The 21,369-nt window shown below is 47.6% G+C and overlaps 3 protein-coding genes across 11 annotated transcripts; 1 reads left to right on the top strand and 2 right to left on the bottom strand.

Moving 5' to 3' along the window:
• Nucleotides 1–2,004: 2,004 nt before the first annotated feature.
• Nucleotides 2,005–4,166, bottom strand: ALKBH4 (alkB homolog 4, lysine demethylase). Of its 3 annotated transcripts, XM_080357035.1 has the most exons (4): nt 4,051–4,144; nt 3,432–3,577; nt 3,160–3,357; nt 2,005–2,706 (listed from the first exon to the last, which is right to left on the bottom strand). In XM_080357035.1, the coding sequence occupies exons 2-4, from the start codon at nt 3,486–3,488 to the stop codon at nt 2,065–2,067; spliced, it is 897 nt and encodes a 298-aa protein (XP_080213161.1). In that variant the 5' UTR covers nt 3,489–3,577; nt 4,051–4,144; the 3' UTR covers nt 2,005–2,064. The 3 variants fall into 3 exon arrangements, with proteins under 3 accessions (XP_080213161.1, XP_080213160.1, XP_080213162.1); XM_080357034.1 differs by lacking the exon at nt 3,432–3,577 and having other exon boundaries at nt 4,051–4,166; XM_080357036.1 differs by lacking the exon at nt 4,051–4,144 and having other exon boundaries at nt 3,432–3,939.
• Nucleotides 4,167–4,468: 302 nt separating this feature from the next.
• Nucleotides 4,469–18,906, top strand: LRWD1 (leucine rich repeats and WD repeat domain containing 1). 3 transcript variants are annotated; one of them, XM_080357361.1, is made up of 16 exons: nt 4,469–4,939; nt 6,508–6,654; nt 8,702–8,936; nt 9,884–10,003; nt 11,131–11,283; nt 11,370–11,510; nt 12,146–12,487; nt 13,096–13,222; nt 13,469–13,578; nt 14,020–14,227; nt 15,813–15,885; nt 15,987–16,127; nt 16,791–16,888; nt 17,198–17,359; nt 17,749–17,873; nt 18,684–18,906. In XM_080357361.1, exons 2-16 carry the CDS (start codon nt 6,575–6,577, stop codon nt 18,822–18,824), a joined length of 2,256 nt encoding a protein of 751 aa, XP_080213487.1. In that variant the 5' UTR covers nt 4,469–4,939; nt 6,508–6,574; the 3' UTR covers nt 18,825–18,906. The 3 variants fall into 3 exon arrangements, with proteins under 3 accessions (XP_080213487.1, XP_080213486.1, XP_080213488.1); XM_080357360.1 differs by lacking the exon at nt 4,469–4,939 and adding an exon at nt 5,373–5,456; XM_080357362.1 differs by lacking the exon at nt 4,469–4,939 and adding an exon at nt 5,733–5,821.
• On the bottom strand, nt 13,448–20,844 carry POLR2J (RNA polymerase II subunit J). 5 transcript variants are annotated; one of them, XR_013923110.1, is made up of 6 exons: nt 20,748–20,844; nt 20,492–20,581; nt 20,079–20,253; nt 19,380–19,465; nt 18,774–18,911; nt 13,448–13,551 (listed from the first exon to the last, which is right to left on the bottom strand). XR_013923110.1 is itself a non-coding variant. In XM_080357363.1 (4 exons), the coding sequence occupies exons 1-4, from the start codon at nt 20,798–20,800 to the stop codon at nt 19,430–19,432; spliced, it is 354 nt and encodes a 117-aa protein (XP_080213489.1). In that variant the 5' UTR covers nt 20,801–20,844; the 3' UTR covers nt 18,956–19,429. The 5 variants fall into 5 exon arrangements, 1 of the variants encoding a protein (XP_080213489.1); XR_013923111.1 differs by lacking the exon at nt 13,448–13,551 and adding an exon at nt 14,054–14,150; XR_013923112.1 differs by lacking the exon at nt 13,448–13,551 and adding an exon at nt 16,000–16,104.
• Nucleotides 20,845–21,369: the final 525 nt, after the last annotated feature.

The following is a 21,369-nucleotide window of genomic DNA, read 5'->3' as shown; positions in this document are numbered from 1 at the left end:
TTAGGAGAGAATACATAAAATTTGAGAAAGTAATAGAGAACTGGTGGGTGTGTAATTGCATTTTGATCTAACATGATGCCCAAGAAGCTGTTTAACGGGTGAAAAATGGCAAAAGATAGACATAGCAATGACTGTGTAGTGACTAGATGAAGTTTTAGACTTAAAAACATCTAGACAAAGCTCTAAGTTTTTGGCTCAGTGTTTAATTATTAGCATTTTTTTCAAATTGAAGATATCAACTAGGAAGAGCTGGAATTTTCTGGCAAAAACCTCAGCTTCCCATATAGTTTGATCAAGGCAGAAAAATTGAGCCAAGAAATGCGGAGCACAAAATGAACTAATATTGTGTATCTTGTTGTTGTGGCACTCTGATTCATCAGAAGCCATCATCTGCTTTCACTGCGGAGAGAGTGAAACAGCAGGTACATGCACAGAAAGTATCTTAACAGGCTGAGAGCACAATATAAATCTCAAAGGGAGCGCTGGAAATAAGGGCCAAACGTTAATGGAGGTACTTGATTGCTGCGGTTTGCTGAGCAAAGAGCAGATTGCTGGAGAGGCTCAGAGCTGAGAGGGTGATAGGGACATGGAGTCATAGAATAGCTTGGGGTGGAGGGACCTTCAAAGCTCACCCAGTCCAGCCCCTGCCATGAGCAGGTTTGAGGTTTAGGACGGCCCGTGGGTGCTCTGCTCGCAGGTCCCTGTCGGAATTGCCACATAGATGTCCACGCTTGTTTAAATACTGGGCCAAACCGAGACTCATTGCAGCCACAAAGGACTGTAGCTGTATGTTAGCTTAAATTGATAAAAAACATCCTGATTCACCCCAATGATTTCTAGTAACTTTTCTTAGGTGAAGAGCTCCCCTTCCTGAAGCGGAGGGCAGTGTTTACGGCACAAAAAACCCGCGTGTTGTGCCAAGGAAGTACTTCCAGGGCAGAATACAGCTGTGCAGGAACGCTGAGCTGTGTAAATGTGTCCCCTCTGCTTACCAACCAAAACCAGACAGCGTTGCAGAGAGTCATTTTACTGCTGTAGGTGTGAGCGTGCTGAATGGTTTCAATAACATGACTGTCTTTATTAAAGGCTCACACTTTGGCAGTACAGCTTCATTTTCAAGAGCACAGAAGTTTGTTCGGAGCAGACAGATGGCCCCAGAGCGGCTTCTGCTACAAATGACTCCTTGAGTCTTAGGTACAAGGCATGATTCAAACCTGACTGCTGAGGTGCCAAGAAATAAAATGATAGCCGCCCGTGCTGCAGTCTGTTGCCCAGCCGATTCCCAAAATCAGGCTCTTGCTACTGACAGTTGACAGCGGGGTTTGGGGATGACAAATGATCAGAAAATAACACAGTCTGTGCAAGCTTTTGCTCTGAGCTCTGTCCAGGCTGCCTCTGCGAATGAGTTGGCATCGTCCCTCTGCAAACGCTGCTCTGTGGTCACGTAAGTTACGGGTCACACACAGTATTCATGATCAGTCCTCACTGTTAGAGCATGAATCTTCAGCAAAGGATAATTACTTTAATTAGTTCTGAGTGTGTTGTGCTATCTGTGGAGAGGTGCTTGCTTACCCTGCTCCCCTGGAGAGCGGATCTCTGAAGGACCTGTCTGAAGCGAGTGAGAAGGTAGTTGTGTCCCTACGGCACAGGGCAAGGCTGAAAGCAGCGTGACAGAACCGAGGAAAGGCTAAAATCTGCTGCAGGGCCTGGGCTGAATCTGTGCCAAGGGCAGCCTGATTATTCTAAATTTCTTCCTTAGTTTCATTTGACTATCTAAAAACTGGCTATTTGCTTTTTGGCATTTTGTTACAATGAATACAGCACCTCATTTCTGACTCTTGCCTAAAAGCTCCCATTGCCCAGGAGAGTCTTTGAAGAGACAAGCAGCCCACCCCTTCCTTGCACTCCCCCATTTCTGTTTGTTAAATTTCCATTTGATTGAGCTTCTCCCTCCAAACACCTGGTTCCATACGCACACTTCAGAAATAAACCGAGTTGTACAAATTCCATACTTTATTTTTTAAATTTCCTAACAAAAACACAATTCTAGCTTCCTCTTGCTGATCACACTGGTCTTCCTTGAAACGAAAGAGCTATTTCTAGCAGTTCTTTACCCAGTTCCTCCTGCATTCCTCCGGCGCTGAACTCTGCAGACAGCTCCCTGAACGTGACACAGATTCGGCGATGCTCTATATGCTTGCGGTAAATCGCGTGTTTCCACTTGTACCGTGCGTCACCGTACAGCACCACCAGAGACCGGCGGGGTAGGTGAATGGCAACAGTCACCTCTTTACTTGGAACAAGCCTTGGGGATAAAACACAGTTGATTGCCTCTTCACCTGAATTTTTGCATGCTGACGTCTGTGTAAGAGATCCAAGGGGACTTAATTCCCCATTTTCTTTGCTGAAAGTGGGAAATAATTGGATACTGTCCTCTGAATCACAAGACATGGATAGCACGGTTTTTGAGAGCAAGTTTAAGCTAACCAGACGCTCTCCCCAAAGCCACCAGTCATCAAAATGTGGGTCGATGGCAGAACCTCTTTCTGGCATGTAGTCCAGATTACATTGTTCAACAGGTAAGAAACCACCTAGTACAGAGCAGGCCTTCATTTGTGCTACAATCTTTTTACTAAAACTTGGCAAACCAGTAAAGCTGCCAGCTTTCAGCCTTTGTTTCTTGAAGTTCACTTTAGGTCCATAGTCCTGTTGGAAAAAAAAAAGAAGGAAAAGCTAGTGTTAGGAAAAAACCTGGGAAAAGTCTTTTTGGAGAGGCTGTGATCCCTACAAGGCTCATGGTGAAGGCTTTTGAGTTGTGTTATAGTCACCAGGTTGCAAAAGGACTCACTGAAGCTACATTAATCTCTCTAGAATTAGATTTCTCACCTATAAAGTAGAAACAAACCAAACCACCCACTTCTTTCACCTGGAGAGTGTGTGAACTTAATTGTCTGAACATTGTGCTATCAAATACTGTTTGTTGTAACGATCATATATTTTTGCAAGAAGTCAACTTTAATTACAGCTCTTGCAACTGATTTCAGGATAAGCTTCCAAAGGAAAACATTTAATGAAACCTCTAAACGTTCTGTGTTTTAACTCAAACCAGCTTTCCTTTTCCAGAGGGATCTAAGGACAAATGTGCTTCTAAAGTCAAACCTGCTTCTTTCGGCCAGACTGTGATGGTTTCCAGTCATCCCGATCCATCAGTTCAACTATCTCTGACTCTTCATCTTTGCTAATGAACTCCTCTGTCAGAAACACCCCTGGAAATAGAAATGCCCAGCCAGCAAATTCTGAGCGCTCATTTCCTTTAGCCAGGCCTGTTGCTGGACAGTAAGTGAAATTATCTTCTCCCTGTGGAAATAACGATGGAGAAGAAAAAGCAGCGGGGAGAAACTTATCACAATGAGGTTTTTTCCATTATTTACCCCTGCGACCTTGATGTTGCAGCATGAAAACCGTCTGTACAGGATTCTTGCAGACATGAGAAACTTTACAGCTGCTTTTGGGGAACAACTCTTCCCTGCTTATTTGTACAGCTGCCCGCGTGAATCCACTTTCTAATGTTTTTATCCTGCAAAGACAGGGAAGAACAGATCATCCTCGGTGCCAACTGTATAAGGAGATTAATGGCCGGTATTCCTCGAGCTGGCCGCGGAGATACGGTTTGTCATATCAATACATGTCGAATGAGGAAAGTTGATAAAAATCGCCAAGGCCAAAAGGCTAAGCTGCCTTTTCTTGATGTATGAAACCCGAGTAAGGCCTGTCGGGGTTTGCGAGGCTGCTGTGTGCGTCTGGGACGTTATTTAGGTGAAGCCACATGGGCTCTGCTCACAAATACCCCAGGAGGTCCCTGAGCTCAGCTCTGGAGGTCTGGCTTTGTGCCCAGCTCTGGAGGTCTGGCTTTGTCCCCAGCCCAGGCTCCCAGTGTCTCGATGGGGAGCCGGGGGGGTCCCGGACCCCGCTCTGGGGAACATGGCAGCGTCCCCTCCGCCACCGCCCCGCCCCAGCGCCGGCCCCGCCCCAACGCCCCCTCCCCGGTACCTGCGGGGGCGGAGCGGCCTGCGCGGGCCCCTCGCAGAGCAGGCAGGAGCGGATCCCCTTGCAGCCGCAGCCCGGCCCTCCGCCGCCGCCCGCCGCCTCCATCCCCGCACGGCTGCGCTCAGGATACGGCCCCCCCTTCCCCTCCTCCCTCCCTTTCTCCCCGTCTCCTCTTCCTCCGCCGCCGCCCGGCCCCGCTACCAGGTGAGGGGAGCCGGGGGAGGTGCGGGGGGCGGCCGCGGCCGAGCTGGCGACAGGACACACGGGCTCGGCCCGAGCCGCGCGGGCGGGCGGGCGGATGAGCGGGGGTGGCGGGGAACGCGGACTCGCTCTCCCAGCAGCCCCCGCGGCGCCGAGCAGTGGTGCGGGGCCCGGCCGCGCCGCGGGGGCTGCTGGGAGTTGTAGTCCCGGCCGCGGCGCGCACACCCCGCGGGGGCGCCTCAGGCCGCGGCCGCCGCCGGCCCTCGCTGCCGCCTCCGGGCTCGGGGCAGCCGGCACCGCGCGGGGGCACCGTGAGGCGGCGGCCCGGAGCCGCACCTGGGCGCCTCGGCACGAAGCCAGCGCCGACATCCCTGCCCGCGGGCGGCGCCGCGGCCTGCGCCCCACAGCCGGTGCCCCGCGGCCCGGGCACGGCCCCGGGGCTGCCGCGGGCTGAGGGGCCGCCGGGGCCGCCTCGCATCCTTGGATGGGGTGACAGGCCGGCCTGGTTGTCGTTGTCATCCCCCGCATGGCGGTGGCGGGCAGCGGGCAGCGCCTGTGGCGCCGGGCTCTCCTGGGTTTAGGCGAGGCCCAGCGGTTAGAATTAAACTCGTTTCATTCTCTGCTGCGGTAGTCTGGCCGAATCGACAGTACGACTGCGACCCCGAGAGGTGCTGCTGTGGGGCAGGAGGAGGTCGGTGGCTGATTTGGGTGGCAGTTCCTGGTTAGGCTGGGTTACAGAGATTCCTGGTTTAAGCTGGCTTACGGGGGTTTCCAGTTAGGCTGGGTTATGGAGGTTCCTGGTTTAGGCTGGTTACGGGGTTTCCAGTTAGGCTGGGTTATGGAGGTTCCTGGTTTAGGCTGGTTACGGGGTTTCAAGTTAGGCTGGGTTATGGGGGTTCCTGGTTTAGGCTGGGTTACGGGGGTTTCCAGTTAGGCTGGGTTTTGTGATTTGGCCAGATTATGGCAGTTCTCAGTTAGGCCGGGTTGTGGGGTTCATCAGGCCCCAGGTTAACTGAATGTGCCTCTGCAGTGTCACCCATAGTGATTGGGGACAACGTGTTATGTCTCTGCAGCTCCCGCGGTGTCACAGGTGACACAGCTGTGTCTGAGGTGTCAGGGTGGTCAAAAAGAAGGTGACGGGAGCATCGACAGTCATTGGTGTCAAATTTTTCTTACAGGTGCTTAGGGAGGCTTGTTATGTTCAGCAGGTAAGGGCCTGGCGGGCAGGTTGGCTTTCAGTGACAGCTCCGTCACTTGGAGGATCAAACCCTGAACACCTGCTGTTCAAACTGTTTTTCAGGCTCTTTATGCTGGTGTAAAATATTTCATGCAGGACGGACTCTCCTTGCTCACAGGTGTTAACAAAGCAATGCTAAAGTGATGGGTCTGTGTGCTGTAGGTGTGTTACGGTGCTGAAGTCGAGCCTAAGGACAACTTAGTGCCTCACGTGTTCCTCGCGATTTACTGGAGTGGCGTTTAGGCAGCGCTGAGACTAACTCAAAAGGACAGTTGCGAGCCTGGCCTTGGAGCTCTTTTCTCTTTATTTCCCTCTCTTGGAAACTGTGTCAGAGTGGTAAGCCACGAACAGTAATTTCATGAAGCTCCTTTGGCCCTTTCAGTGTTGTTATTCTAAATATCAGTGTATCTGTGTGTGTACTGTCCTATCCACAACAATGTATGAAAACATCCGTTAATTACCAATAACATACAGAATGTTGATTTTAATTTTTTTTTTCCTTAGTGAGGAAATGACATTAATGATTGGTGGGTATTTGCATTTCCGGTATTTAGTTCAGTTTTCCAAAAGTTTAGGGAATTTAGAAATCGTCAGCCAGGAGTGTTTGTCATTTCCGTGGGAGGAAGACATTTGCAACATGTGTATTTATTTTTGCTGTTTATTGGAAAGCATATCACAGTTTTTGGAGCAGAGCCCTGTTGTGCAGGAGAGGTACAAACAGGTGACTGTGAGACCGTCCTAGTCCCAGGTGCCATCAGCCCGTGGACAGTTCTCATCTATGGCAAGTGTGTCGCTTTAATAGCCAAGGGAGATATCGCTGATGTTTTGGAGATGGGTTGGGTCAGTGTGCTGCGAGTAGGTGCCCAGTGTAATAGCAATCTCTGCTGTTTTCATTTCAACCATGTGAAAAAGGCGACTTCAAACACAGCAGCAAATTAAGTAGCTAACCTCATAACGCTTCTTTTTTTCCCCTTTTGGAGTCAGTTGAAAGGGCTTCCTCTTATTCCTGTTTGTTTTACCAGGAAGGTTGCAAGAAGAGATCCTACAGCTGCTCGATCAGGGATTCCAGCAGAGGGGTGGAGATCAAAAATGTCAAAAATTACTACAGAACTTCTTTTGGAAAGAGCGGTTCCAAGATCTACGAGGCTCCGAAAGATCGAGACGCTGAAGTAAGTGCAGATGGGCCCATGGAAAATTCCAGCGGAATTCAGCCTGGGCAGTCCTTTTTTTTTTTGTCTGTCTTCCCATAAGCAATTTTACTGAAATGGAGCGACGGTTACAAAGCCCAGGACAGGATGTGGCATTCTCAGTGCAGGATCAGTGAGCACTAGTGGAACTGCATTCACCAGATAGGTTAGCAGCAGTTGCCACCCCAGTTCAACATTTATATAATTTATATCGTATATATGCTGCCACCTTCTTTTTGTAAAAAGTGCTTAAGTCTGGATCCTGATTTCTTAACCCTAAAATATGCTCCCTACCTTCAAAACACTTCTGTCTTTGCTAGCAGTTGCTTAATGTGAATAAGAAAATCTCTCTGGCCTCTTTTTATAAAGATTTTGGGCATTATTTCCCCTCCCTTTTCCTCACTCTCCATCACTTTTCATCTCTTCTAAATCCAATTATGTTAGTACCTCAAACATTGCAGAGAGGGATAGTAACCTCTGACACACTTAGAAACCTCTAAAATCAGTTTTGTCGTTCAGATCCTTAACAGAGGTCATTGAGAATATGTCTTTCCAAATATTTAATACAGTGGAATTTCGCTATTCTAGAACTGCTCAGTCCAAGTGACTCAGTTAGCTGATAGCTGGCACCTTTGCTGGTTTTGTTGCTGATGTGAGAGTTTTGCATTCCATACATGTTTATGTGAAGACTATAGGCTGTGGTAATCTGGGTAACAAAGTGGTGTTGAGATGTTTGAAGTAACGGATTTCTAAAGTGGAGCTTTTTCCACCCAGCTTTGTACTATGATCTTGAAAGGCAGGATTACAAGACACCCACTTGGGGAACACTGTGTTGAGTTTCTCCCCAAAATGACACAATATTCACACTCAGCTTTGCTGCCAGCTGAATTCTACTCAGCTTTTCTTATATTCTTTGACTGGCTGGTTAAGGCTTCTGAGATGGCAAGTGAAGGAGAAGTGGTCTTGCTTCCTAATTTTATTTACCTCACTTATTCACACTTCATTTATATTTAGAAGGCCTTTTTATACCAACCATTAGAGATGGAGATTGTGTTTGTTAAAGCAACTCACACTTGTGTCCTCAAGAGACATTGGCTGTCAGGACTAGAAGCTCCCGATGGAGCTCAACTAAATGGTCTAATCAAATCTAAATGACCCTTCTTATAATAAGCATTTTTCACTTTCTCACAGAGAAGGAATATTTTGTTCCCTCACAAATATTTTACCACATCGTCTTTCAGGACAGAATGCCCGTTTTGGTGGCAGCCTTGGGATTTTGTGAGGTAGATTTCCATAGTTGCCATTGGAAGTTTCTGCAGCAAAACTCACTGTAAAAGAACTGGGACAGCCACTCTTTTTTGGGTGAAGTTAGTTCTTTGAAAACAGCCAAATGATTTGGGGACCTACTCTGCACTTGGCCTGAACTTTTAATGCAGAGAAGGAAAGTTTTGAGCCAGATCAGCAAACTGATCTGATTTGCCACATTGTTGTGTGAGTCCAAGTGTCAGCATGAAGTGAGGGCAGGACTATTTGAGATTATGAATTCAGAAAAATGAGAGAAATAGTGATTCTAGTGCCTTCTCTGTGGACAGAGTGGACTGATGGTGTAGTGAATAAGTGTCTTGTATTGCCCCAGCCTGTTTCCTTGAATTTACATTGCAAAGAAATAAAGTACCAACATTCTTAGAGAATTTTTTTTCTACAAACGAGAACTTTTCCGGTGATTCAGTGCTCACAGCCGGCTCTATTACCCATAAGAGCTTTATCCAGATTGCAGATTAATTGTACTGCAAACACTTTGGTAGATTTGAGTCTTTGATGGTGTCTCTTAGCTCAGACACGGCGTCTTTTCCATGTGTGTGTGCTTGCACTCAGGAACCGCAGACAGGACAAAGCAGGTTTGGTCGGATTTACTTGGTGAGTTGTGCCAGACTGAGAGGTGCCACCAAGTGGGACCTTGTACTCTGTGAAAGTCAGCACTTGTTTCTCCAATGAGCTGCAGAAAGTTCACATTCTTTTCTGTTTTCAGCCTGTCCAAGCTACAGCTGAAGACTGGAGACTTAGACCCGCGTTTGTTTTCCCGTCTGAGGCATCTGCAGAAACTGGATCTGTCTGATAATTTACTGGACAAATTTCCCAACAGTCTAACCTTGCCTGATCTGCGTGTCCTAAACTGCAGTAACAACAAACTGGAAGATGTAACTGCTCTGAAACAGTTCCCGCTTCTGGAGGAGCTAACCTACGAGAACAACGTGTACTTGACAGTGAGTTACCTCCCATCCTTACAAGCTAAGCACTGAACAGAGGGAGAAACCAACAGCGGTTGTACCTCGTTCTTATATAATGTTCTTAGGCAGCATGTGTTAGGGCACCTGAGAAAGCAGCCAGTCTTTTTGCGCTGCTTCACCCGTTTGTGCCACTATTTCCCAGTCTGCAGAAGTGACTCACCCAAAACCACTCAGATACGAAAATCTGAGTAGATTCTCCAGGCCAGAGTCCCATTTTAGGTCACTTATCAGGCAGGATATCTTAGGCTCATGCTTGTGCAAAATACAGAAATGACATACAGAAACGTCCTTCTTATATGTTAGTTTTAGTGCCCATTGTGCTCTGGAAGGGCAGACTTGCTCCTCTGATGAGGGATTAAACTTGGGGATTAGTCTAGTTTAGTTTTTCTGACTTCTCTCAAGCGGCTCTGCTGACTGTACAGTTTAAGCATCCAAAACTAATTTTACTTGTGCTTTAAACTGGCATGAGCCACCATCACTGTCCCCAGGTGCTTATTTGCTGTTGTGTGGTGGCAGAAGTGTGTGCGTGGCTGTGTGGTGAACTGGACTGCGGAACTGGCAGGGCAGGTCTCCTGTCCTAGATGTTCTCAGAGTTAAAGGAGGTGAACAGAAAACCTGCCTTGCACTTCAAACCGGAGCAGATGAGCCTGGTTACACCGCCACCACCTTCTGTTGGATGTTAGTACTGCATAAGCGTGAGGCGGGACTCTTTTGTCTGCAGTTGAAGATCCCAACTCACAGGAGAACGTTAATGTACAACTAAAAGGTGATATTCAAGTCGGAAATGCTGGGAAGATTTTATGAAATGGCTTTTCCTGTCTAAATACGTTCTTCTCATCGTTAGCTGTATTTTAATAAAGGACTAAAGCTAGAGCAAGTACTATGTGTATGATTTTTGTAACTCTGATATCTTCTCTTTCTAGCTCAACGATGACTATAAAGTAATGTTTCTTTTGCAAAACCTTCGGCTACTCAATGGCAAGGACATAACCAAACTGGCTAATCATGTGAGGCGTGTCAACAGTCGTAAGCTCACCAGCAAGGTAAGATGTGTGATATTTTCTTAATCTCTAAACGCCTGAGAAGTAACTAAATAATGACAGAGTTGCAAACAAGCATCAAATGGTTAACAATAATTCTGGTATGATCTTCGTCTCTGCCTGTTTGGAACTGTATTTTCACTCATTTGTGTACACAGTTTAGCTCCTGACTGATTCTCTTCACAAAGTACTTTGTGATCTTGAGCAATATTATTTTTTTATTATGAAAAAGGGTTTTTTTGTGCAGTACTGCTGTTACCATTTATATTCGAGTTAGTTGATCTTGTTAATTCCCTGTGTGTAGCAGCGGTGGAGAGATCAAATACTGAAGACTCGGATGGCTTATTGTGCTAAGTGTTGTCTGTGTAATACCTCATACCTCAAAGAGTCTTGGTGAGGGTTGCTCAGCCTCTTATCCTCCAGGCAGCCGGGCATGGTCGGCTGTTTAATGAGACACCAAGTGCTCCCCCGTGGTCTTCATTCTGTGCTGGTATCTGTGCCCCAGATACCTTTCCATGATGTTGCTGCCTTGTGCCTGGCTGCCCAGTTCTTACTGCCATGTCTAAATGTAGAGTGTTTGTTGGGTCCAAATGCTTACAAGTGTGTTACTGCCCACCAGAAACCATCAAACGGGAAACTCTGCTGTTAGATGAGCCATCTGCGTGATGGTACCCATAGTTCAGAAGCCTTCTGGGGTCCAGGTGTCTTTATAAATGGGGATGACATGTTCACCAGTCCAGTTCACGCATGCGCTTGAACTATAAGAAAATTCAAAACATCCCAGTTATCCTGTGCCTGATACAATAAATTAGTTGCCTGTCAGGTACTCCCTGTTAGCAGACCACAGTGTAAGACTCCATAAGAACATTTGCTATGAATCCAGAAACACAAAAATGGGCATCGCTCTGGGTCCATGTTGACGGTATCTTCTTAGCCACACTCGCTTAAGCTTGGCTCAGAAGAACTGGGTTTCGTGTTAGCTGAAGTCGTGGTTTGAACACTGATAAAATAAATGGAAGCAGTGCCATCACGTGGGTAGCAGAGCCTCAGGGTTGGCAACTTCTTAAATGCTTTCACAAGTACTCTTGTTCTGTAGTGTTCTATTGAACAAACTGAGTCTTTCTGCCTAGGTTACCGCTCACTGGGAAAAATTCTTCCGTGACCAACTTCCTGAGAAATACACGGCTGAGCAAGTGAAGTCCGTCAAGAAAAAGTTCCTGAAGTCAGTACAAACCAATGTAGTATATGGACCCAGCTCACTCAGCGAATTCACCCGCTGGCGGGTAGGTTACACTTCACTCACCCTCCTGTTCTTCGGGCGAGGACTCTGCAGCCTGAAGCCTCACATATCCACATACTTGCTTCTAAGGTGAAAATGATTGCAGAAGAGTTTCTGGCAGAGTCACTGGGTCTGGAGTTAAGCACAGATACTGAACCAGAGGAGAAGACGGATGAGGATGAGGAAGAAACCACAGAAAGCCCCAGGGAAGCTGCAGAGGATGTGGGTCAGGTAGGTGATTTTTCCAGTTACGTTAACAACTTTCTGTTTCTTATGAATTCAGTAGCACATGTTAGTTCATATTATGACTTTTTGGTAACCGTAGGGGCAGGCTTAGGCTCCAGCCTATGTTCAACAGCCAAGGCTTATTTTTTATGACCAGATTGAAGCTTTCCCAGCAATGTGAGTGCTGGGTTGCTATCCAAGAGGAGAGAACTTCCATTCTCGTAGAAGACCCAAAAGATTTCATGAGTATAGTTCTGCTGACTCCATCTCGCCTTTGAGGAAGGGATGTTTTTAGTGAGAACTGGGCCGATGCATGGCCAGAGCGGGATGGTGCGTGCCCTGTTTGAAATGGCTGCAGACTGAACCCCTTCAGTCCATGGGCCTTATTTGGTTTTTCATACCATATGTAAATTGCAAGTAACAGGGACAAGGGAAGGGAGATGAAAATGAGGCTGGCTGTGTGATTTTTTCATTAGCTTCTGCCTCTAGGAACTCTGCAGCTCTGGACTCTGTTGGATCCTGGTCTGCAACCATGGGAGGGTACTTGTGTTTGAATAATTAATCTCTGACTTATAAATAAATCATCTGCACATCTCAGGGAAGCTAGAAACCTTCTGCAGAACTGACAGCATGCTTTATAGGTCACAGTAACGCCCAACAAGAGGAAAAGAAACAATTCAAAAGCAGGCTCTGGAAACAAGAGGTCCAAGTCACAGGCAAACACTGAGGAGGAGGCTGTAGTTAATCCCCAGAAGTCCAGTCACGTGCAGGATGACCCAGCTCCTGATACGCCGAGAATGTCAAACCAGCCAGCCAAAGAGGCAACACCAGAGCAGGGAGCTGAAGGGACGCATAAGAATGGAGAGCAGTTTCCCAAGGGGCAAAGCAACAGAAGATCCAGCCAGCTGACAGGGGAACAGAAAAGCCAGGAGGAGAACAACGGGGTTGTTAGCTTGACCCCAGTGAAGATCTCCAAGGGCAAGGTATGTTCATCAGCTCCCTTGGGACTCTTGGTTTGGTGGGAGGAGCCGCATTCAGATTTCATTAGAGCTCTGCACAGCCTGGAGCTCATAATTGACCAGATATATTGTGAGTTACGGTTTTTGTTTTGTTTTTTGTTGTTTTAAATCTCTCAGAGGCGTCAGGGAAGGGCCTCCCTGGAGACAGTGAATCCCCTGCCAGGGGATGGACGGACCAGCGCTCTGAGGTGGTGCACTGCAAGCCTGTTCTTAGAAATGGGACTGGCATGACTTGCTCTCCAGTCAAACCAGTGGCTGCATGGGGAAACGTGTTTCCCCCTCAGCTCAGACCAGTGGGGATCTAAAGGGTTTTTCACTTTTCTCTGCTGCAGGAAATGGGGGTGACTGCTGGGGTCTGCTGGGCACATCTTTTCTCAACAGTTGCCTGCTGGTTTAGGAGTCTTGAGCATTGGTGGCATTTCGGTCTCTCTTGTTCTCTGTAGCACAGAAGGGCTGAAAAGTACTGCACTTTAACTCAGATTGCTGTGTTCAGTAGAGGGTTCTGTCAAGGCAGTCACAGGCAAACCGCTGTCAGGGGAATGAATTTTCTAAATGTGGATGGTTTATTGTAGGAGGATGTCAGTGCAGAGCCATTGCATTTTCTTCAGTGTCACAGTAAAGGCAACAGCCGCGAGGATTTTAAAACGCAGCTCTGGTCCTGTGTCTTCGAGCCATTGCTAGACTGTGGAGCCAGGAAAGGTGAGCTCTTAAAGAGGTTTGCAGGATTCCCAGAACCACCCGGCTCTGGAATCCCAGCGGACTCCATGCATTAGACCCCTGCTCCTTCAAGCTGTAGTCTCCGTTGTCAGGAAGAGACTTGCTTACCTACTTCTTCTTCGACGTTGAAAACAGGAGACTGGGAGAGCACCAGGCAGTGATAAGCTGCAGTCTTGATGTGTTATCCATGAACACGGGAACTTCTCACCTATTCTTTTCATCTTTCAGATCCCATTGTGAGCTCCTCCAGAACTGTGGCAACGTGTGGAGGGGAATCCGTCTGTCTGATTGATTGTGAGACGGGGACGGTGCTGAAAAAGTATAAGGTGGTGACAGAGGTAGGTTGCAAGTGGGAAGAGTAAGCACTGAATGGAAATACCATCATCCACTATAGTTACATGGGTGTATACATAATAGATATTATAAACAGTTCTGAAAGGGTTTCGGGGATTAGCATGGACAGATCTTAAAACAGATAGTAAACATTTCTTGCTTATCCTTTTAGCCCGGTTTTAATTTTTTATTAGTTTAAAAGATGTCTGCCTCCCCTCTCCTCACACAGGCACACAGACTGCTAAGACCACATGACAGCACAGAGGAATAAACATTCTGGTGTGATAGTTTGTGTTCTTTGGAGGGTTGTTCTGAGATTCAGTGCTCTGTCTCGAATAGTTGTGTCATTTCACCTGAATAGCTCTCGTGGCAGTTGTCTTATCTCTGAGCTAACAGCCATCCTGCTGGCTCTTCTTCTTCATGCTGTTTGTTTCTTTCTATCCTAGGAGTTTTTCAGCGTTGCATGGACAACCCTCACAATGGTAATCGGCGACGGCCGGAAAAAATCTCATAATATCTTGGCTGCTGCTGGGAGGAGAGGGATCGTCAAACTGATTCACGTGGCGGCTGACTTCTGCTACGGAGAGATAAAGGCTCATAAAAAGCCCATTGCTACTGTCTGCTTCGGCCCAACTCGAGAAACTCACCTCTTCAGTAAGTCTTGGTTCAGAATCTCTTTAGCTTTAGGACCTAATGTAGGAAATGCTGGGCTTCCTTAACCAGGGGAATTGTCACCAGTGCAGGCAGCTGTGGGTGGGTGAATGCTTAGAATATTTACAGGGACCCCACACACATACACAAAGCACGGGCGGGCATTACAGAGAGAGTGTTGTTAGTCTGATGTGGCACTAATCTACAGGAGGTACAAATGTTTGGAACCACAGAGCCTGACTCTTCAGCTGAGGTGCAGCAGCTCCTGTTCCTCTCTCAGTAGCTCTCAGGGTGGCTGTCACGCACTCGTTAGCCACAAACAAGCTCAGCAGCAGATCTGTTCTGCAGGGATGAGTAAGAAGAATGGCAGCCAGAGCAGTCTGCTGGGGGCCAGGCAGCGCGCCGTCAGCTGACAGGGTTCTCACAAGCATGGTGACGGGGCAATGCAGCGTAAAATGGGCTGTTGGATTTCATTTTTTCCAACGAGCAAAACTATGCGCTTAATTGCTTTTGAATAAATGAAAATCTTTGAGTTCTGTGCCTCATCAGGCATTTTTATTCATGTCCTGAGGTAGAACAGAGCTTTGCCACAGTAGGGTCCACAAAGGCTGAGCCTTACAGACCAGTGGGAAGTGAACCATCATATTACAAATTGCAGCTGCATTGTCAGGCCTGTGAAGTGAGCTGTTCAGGGCTATTCAGGCCACACCTGCACCCCACAGCACATTGTTTCTTTCTCTTGCCTAAAATTACCCATATCCTGGAGCGGTTAGGGTGCTACATGAACCATTAAAAGTGGAATTTTTTTTTTAAAACACAGGTATCTGTAGTGTATACTTTTCAAGAGCAGCTTGAGAGTGCAAAAGGCAGAAGCCTGGAGGGGTAAGGAGGTTGATAGCACATCCAATTAATGAATGGTGTGGGCAGCAAGGCTCATTTTATTGCATAAAAAAGTTTACAGCAGTAAAGGGAGAGTCTTTGCATAGCTGTTTGGGGACTGGACACTAACCTGTTTACTCTGAGGGATGCCACCTGATTAGAATCCAGATTACACTGAGTAATCTATTGGGGTTCTTTCTGCTGTCAGTCTATCAGCCTGGTGACAAAGACATTAAAATTCTTTCACATTTTACATCACTACATAATTTTTCCAACGGGAGCTGCTGTGGATGTGAACACAGTAAACCATGGATATGTGGAATAAAGCGTCTGTCTGAGAGTAGCGGTTGGAGCTCAGATTTTAGATTCCACTAGAATCCATGACCAGATACGTGAGCTCAAAGGGGCACTAATTAATGACCATGTGAAGCCACAACTTAGTAACGGACACCAGGAAACAAACTTTCTTTTATCTGCTCCTCTTAGAGCACAGGATAAGAATGCAAATTTCCGACCGTGCATGTTTGACAGTGTCTGTGACGTGGTGTTGAGCCAGGAGCCTCGGTGACTGCTGCTGTGCTTTAATGAGCTCTCTGCTGCCGCAGGCTTAGCATGTTACGGCCTGTGACACAGGTAGAATTGCCAGCTAGCACAAGAAGAGCCAGATGAGCAGCGGTGTCACTACCTGCTTCTCTTCTGTGTCCCACAGCTGCATCCTATGACAAGCGAATTGCACTCTGGGATATTGGGATTCCAGACTGTGACTACAATTTCAAAGCAAGGTAAAGGTTCAAAAACCAGATGTGGCCAGTCCAGGAGCCTGTAACTATCATGTCGCAGCACCACCTGACTGCTTGTTCTCTCTTTTTGCCTTCTTTTCTAGCCAGCTGCTGGTGCTGGAGGTGCTCTCCATCCCCTTACGGATTGCCCTGGTCCCCACCTGCCCAGATCAGTACTTGCTGGCTGGCTGTGAAAGCGGCTGCTTTGCCTGGAATATAAAACTGGATAAGGAGCAAAAAAGCAGGTGAGAAACGAACGTTGGTGGCATGCATATGCTTGCCATAACAAAAAGTAGTTCTAGCAAAGGCTTTACTACTAACCAAGGAGCAAGAAAAGCAGCATGTCCTACCAAATTTAACATACTCAAGAAAAACTACTATTAATAGCATAATGCTAAAGAATTGTTCAAAGCTACCGGCCCTGGGCTTGTATCGATGCTCCAGTCTACAGCTGTTGCAGGCTGCTGTGAAGGAGGGCTGGCCTGAGTGCAATACAGTACCCTAAAACTTAAGGGCATTTTATGTTGAATTAGTGTAAAGGAGTGTAAATTCTTCCATTGAGTTCCAGTCTCACAACAAGGCCTGCCCGGCTTCTGGGACGTGATGTTACCCAGGAAACTGGCACTCTGTGGGAGCACAGAGAAAATTACATAAGAAGCGAGGGAAGCCATGCCCTGCTGACACGCACTAATCCTGAATGCCTACAAAAACAGATGAAGTAAACCAGCAGTCTCTTAAGCAAACAAGCTTCTGCTGTATTAATAAACCCAGGTGGCCGAAAGCTTAAGTTCAAGCTGGAATGCATCTGAGTTTGGCGAGAGACTCACTAACATGAATTTCTGTACCCAAGTGCCCTTCCACTGCTGCCCATTCAGGACTTTACTCTTCCCACCCTTCCCCTATACCAGGCCTTTTGAAGCCGTATTCCAGTTTCCCGATGAGGACGGAGCCATGACAACATCCCACAGGGTTGATGGTTTGGCTTTTCTGAATGATGATGTCATTGGTGAGTATAAACACAATAGCCCAATCCAGAAAAACAGTCAGGGACCTCAGCATCCACCAGGCTGAAGGCAGCAGGCGGAGCAGAGGGACTCAGTGGGGTGTGACTACCTCTTCTGGAGACTTTTGAGGGCTACACAGGGTGGAGTTATCTCCCAGAGTCACTTACCTTTCCCTAAAATGTGGGCTGGTGGCAGCAGTAGGGCTTTTTGCATGGGAATTGGAGATTCCCACATCTGAGAGCCAACCTTGGGCTTGCGTCCTTTCACTGTGCTCAGCAGCTGACACAACCTCTCCCCTCTTCCCTCCCCAGTTTCCAAGAGCTCTAAACCGGGCTGCATCTACGTGTGGAGCTGGAGTCGCTCTTTTGACGCGAAGGGGAAAGGATGTCAGCGAACGGTGTCTGCGGTTATTCTAGCTGAGCTGGAATGGTCCACGACAGACATGTCCTACCTGACGCTCAGCACCTGCCCAGGTAGGCAGAGCCCTTTTGGGACACACGGCACCCTTTTGGGGCATCTGAAGTAAAGCAGGAATTCCATGCACAGGCCAGCTGGCTTTTAAAACTAACAATAAATAAATAAACCTGATTTGATTGCCACTTTGCAAAACTAAGAAGTCAGAAGAAATCCTAAAACATTTACCGCTAGCTTTTCTGTGCTGGAGTAAGATAGCAAATTTATCTCTAAATTAATTTACCTTTTCAGGGTGAGGTAGATTAATATATTTTTGCTGGAAACAGAATTTTTCTGAAATGTAACATCCTCCCCTGGAACCCTACAGCACTTTCTTGAGCTGTGCTTTACAGCAGAATGGACTCCCGGTTCCACAGTCGTTTTCCAGCTGCTTCTTTTGGTCTTCCAGCAAAAGAATATGTGTTCTGTGGTGACGAGAAGGGAAGTGTGTGGATGTACAGCCTCTCAAACTACACCACAGCGTGGAACTCTGCAAAGAGCAAACGCTCAGACAAGAGGATCCCGCCTGCACAGGTTGGTCTCATTTACCGTTTGGTGGAGCTGACTCCAGGCTCCTGAGCACAGAACACACCTCATGGTTCCTCTACCTGACATACACAAGCAACTAAAAGCAATCTCCAGTGCGTGACCAAGCCCATCTTTCAAATCTCCCACAAACACAACTATGACAGGAATTAGGAGGTGTAAAGCAAGTGTATTTGTTCCTGCGTTCTGCAGCTCGGCAGCTTTTCCCAGCAGAAGGGCCCTCTGAAAAACTGCGGGTTAAACTGGAGAGCCCACCACTACAGGTGTGCAGACACCATTTCTCTGATGGGTTTCACCACTTCCCTATACTCACACCACTTTTTTCTCGGCTTGGTATTTGCCTGGCCTCCAGAGATAGTTCTCCTTTAGGCAACTACTGTTCCCCTGATGATGAGGACTCTGTAAGGACAGTGAAACACTCAAAGGCTCCCACTCCACAGCCTGGTTTTGAGCTGCCCTTATACAGGTGTGAGGTGACCTCGTGTCCCATAAACTTTTTGAAAATATATTGCCCAAATCAACAATTGGTTCCTCCAGGACTGAGGGGCAGCTGCTTTCACTTTTCCCTTTCTGATCAAGACCCTCTGCATTAAACCCTGCTCCTTTAGCAGCATCATAAAGTTGCACCATCTCCCTCAGGCAGGCAAAGACCCTTTGGTTCAGCTTCCCCGGGTTGGTTGCAAAGTGGATTCCACACAGACCCGATCATCAAACCAGGCCTTGCAATAATCAATAACCTCCCACTTTCGGAGACAAAACCACCTTTTGTTTCCTACCCAAACTCTGTTCTCCTCACAGATTCTCAAGTGGCCAGAGCTTCGAGCGAACGGGGAGCAGCTGACTGAAATCCTAATAAACAATGTGGTATCAGACCCCACATTCACTTACCTTGTTGTTCTAACTGGTGTGAACATAACGGCAATTTGGAAGAAGTCATAGTTCCTTGTAAGAGTTTCATTCCCGTGCTTTGCAATAGTGCAGTATTAGTGACTGTTACCCATGTAACCATGACGTTTTCTAGACCCGCTATTACATGCAAGAGAAAAAAAAAGGTAAGAGTTTGTTAAACTCATCAAGTCGTTGTAAACATCCGGTTTCTTTTACTGTAAGTTTTCACAATTTGTGCATTTGTTTTATAGAAATGACACTTAATAAAACAAACTACCAGTTCAGTTGGCAGTGCTTAGACTTCTTGAAAAGGAAGAGCAGAGGGTTCATCTACCGCTCGCACGCACATTCTGGAATTGCGCTCACAACAAACTTGCCAACAGCCCAGTACAAATATTTGCCTGAAGGCTCCAATTAGAAAAGCAGAAATCATTTTAATGACTTATCCATCAAAGTAAACAAGACATACATCCTCCTGGCAAAGTGCCTGTCTGGGACAAGGAAAAAAATCAAAAGATTGCTGCTGTCAAAAATTGGACATAAGTGGGATAAGGAGGAGGAAAATATTTGCCATGAATGGAGGTTTAAATATAGCATTTAACTAACAGACACATCATTCTGCATCAGAAGTACAGTCTGCTCCAAAGGGGGTGATTTTACTCAATTCCTTCTTGCTTGTCTTTGATGGCAACCTGGAAAACACAAACAAAAATACATGTGCTAAGAACTGTTGCTGAGCTGGAGGAGGTCAGTTTAAACATTCCCACCAGTCTTCTGTGAAACTCAAGAACCACCACAAACCATCAGTGGAAATATCTACACCGTCCAGGAAAAGTAACACTAACATTAAATTCAAAAAGTATTTGTAAAAGTGGTGCCCTATTACCTTTTACCAGCACATCAAAGAACACTTCACAGGCAATATCGTACTCACAGACCCCCTGGTTTTGTCTAAATAACCTTTCAGGCCCATGTAAGTCTCAAAAATACAGTCCCAGAGTTTTGGAAAAAGGTTGGAAGAATAGAAAATTGTTTTCTACACTAGTAAGACTGCGAGGAAACCAATGCCAACCATCTATGGAATTAGAGAGCACCCTGGGCACACAAATAATCCTTCAGCACAGCCAGACTCCCCCGTGCCTGGACAGGAGCTGAGTGACCCGGTGCTGCTTGACTTTGATTGATTTATTGACCTGAAATAGCAGCTTTAAGATAATACTACACCTCCCTTCACTTAACGTTTACTTTTTAACTTTTAATTGCAAGGATCTCAAATAGTTTAAAGAACAAAAGAAGCCAGCGTACCCTGAACCTCTCCTCGAGGAGGGAGAGCTCGCTGATGAGGTCAGTGATGGCGTTGGTGAAGGCTTCCTGGGGGCTGTAATCCGGGGTGGTCTGGACACGGATGATGATTTTGTGTTCCAGCGGGTGCGGGACCTTGTACCCTGCAAATAACACCTGGGGGTCTTTCAGTAACTGCCTGGAATAGAAGAGCAGCAGAGAACAACCACATAGCGCAAATAAAATGGGGGTTATGATAAAAAATAATTTAAAAGACACGTTTCCCATAGGCTTTGTCAACATACTTTCAAACTGGGCTTTATGAATGTGTTTTCTCACTTTTAGAGGCAGAGTTGATTTGCCTTGACATCTACCACAACTTTTTCAGGCAATTTTTTTTTTAAAAAAAGCCCCAAACATTCTCAAAATGTACTCACGACTTGATGATGTTCCCCAGCGTGTGGTCTTCCTTGTTGATAGTGAACAGGCAGGCGTTGGGCACCTTCGTGTCCTTGTTGATAGTGATCCTGGGCGGACAGAGGCAGGTCGTTACCGCAGCGCCTCAGGGAGCGGCTGCCCCGCCCGACACAGCCCAGGAGGCCGCGGGGGAGCCGCGGGGGCACCGTGCGGGGTTCCAGGTCCCCCCCTCCCGGCCCCAGCAGGGCCTGTGTCCCGCCCCCCGCCGCCGCTCACTTCTTCTCGCCCTCGAAGAGCAGGAACGACTCGAAGGCCGGAGGCGCGTTCATCCCGCCGCCGCCGCCGCTCGGCCCGCCGTTGCTATGGCGCCCGTCACGTCACTTCCGCTCGCTTCCGGCGGCGACAGCGCCCCCTGGCGAGTGGGAGGGCTCGGCGCAGGGTCGCTCCCCAGGAACGTCTCCAGCGGGGCTACCGGTGATGTCATCGCTGATGTCACCGGTGACGCCATGAGGACCAGAGCCACCCGAGGCGGGCGCCAGCGCAACCGCCAGTGACGCCGCCAGCAGGGCCCCCACAGGTGTCACCAGTGACACCATGTGGCACCACCAGTGGGATCAGCACCCAAACCATCAATGCTTCCAGCACCCTGTTGCTGCCACCGGTGATGTGAGGAGCACCAACACCAGTGACACCATCAGCAACACCCCCAGCAGAACCACCAGCGACGTCACCAGTGCCACCATCAGTGCCACCGCCAGTGCTGCCACCAGCAACACCACCATCACAGCCATCAGTGTCACCAGTGCCACCCTGACCAGTTGCCACCATGCACCGCCACTAGTGCCACCAGCAGAGCTTTGGCCAGTCCCCAACCCACCACTGCCCCCCAAGCCACCAG

The sequence above is a fragment of the Nesoenas mayeri genome (genome assembly GCF_963082525.1).
Source record: "Nesoenas mayeri genome assembly, chromosome: 20".
Taxonomy (NCBI): domain Eukaryota; kingdom Metazoa; phylum Chordata; class Aves; order Columbiformes; family Columbidae; genus Nesoenas; species Nesoenas mayeri.
This window is presented reverse-complemented; position numbering and strand designations above follow the sequence as displayed.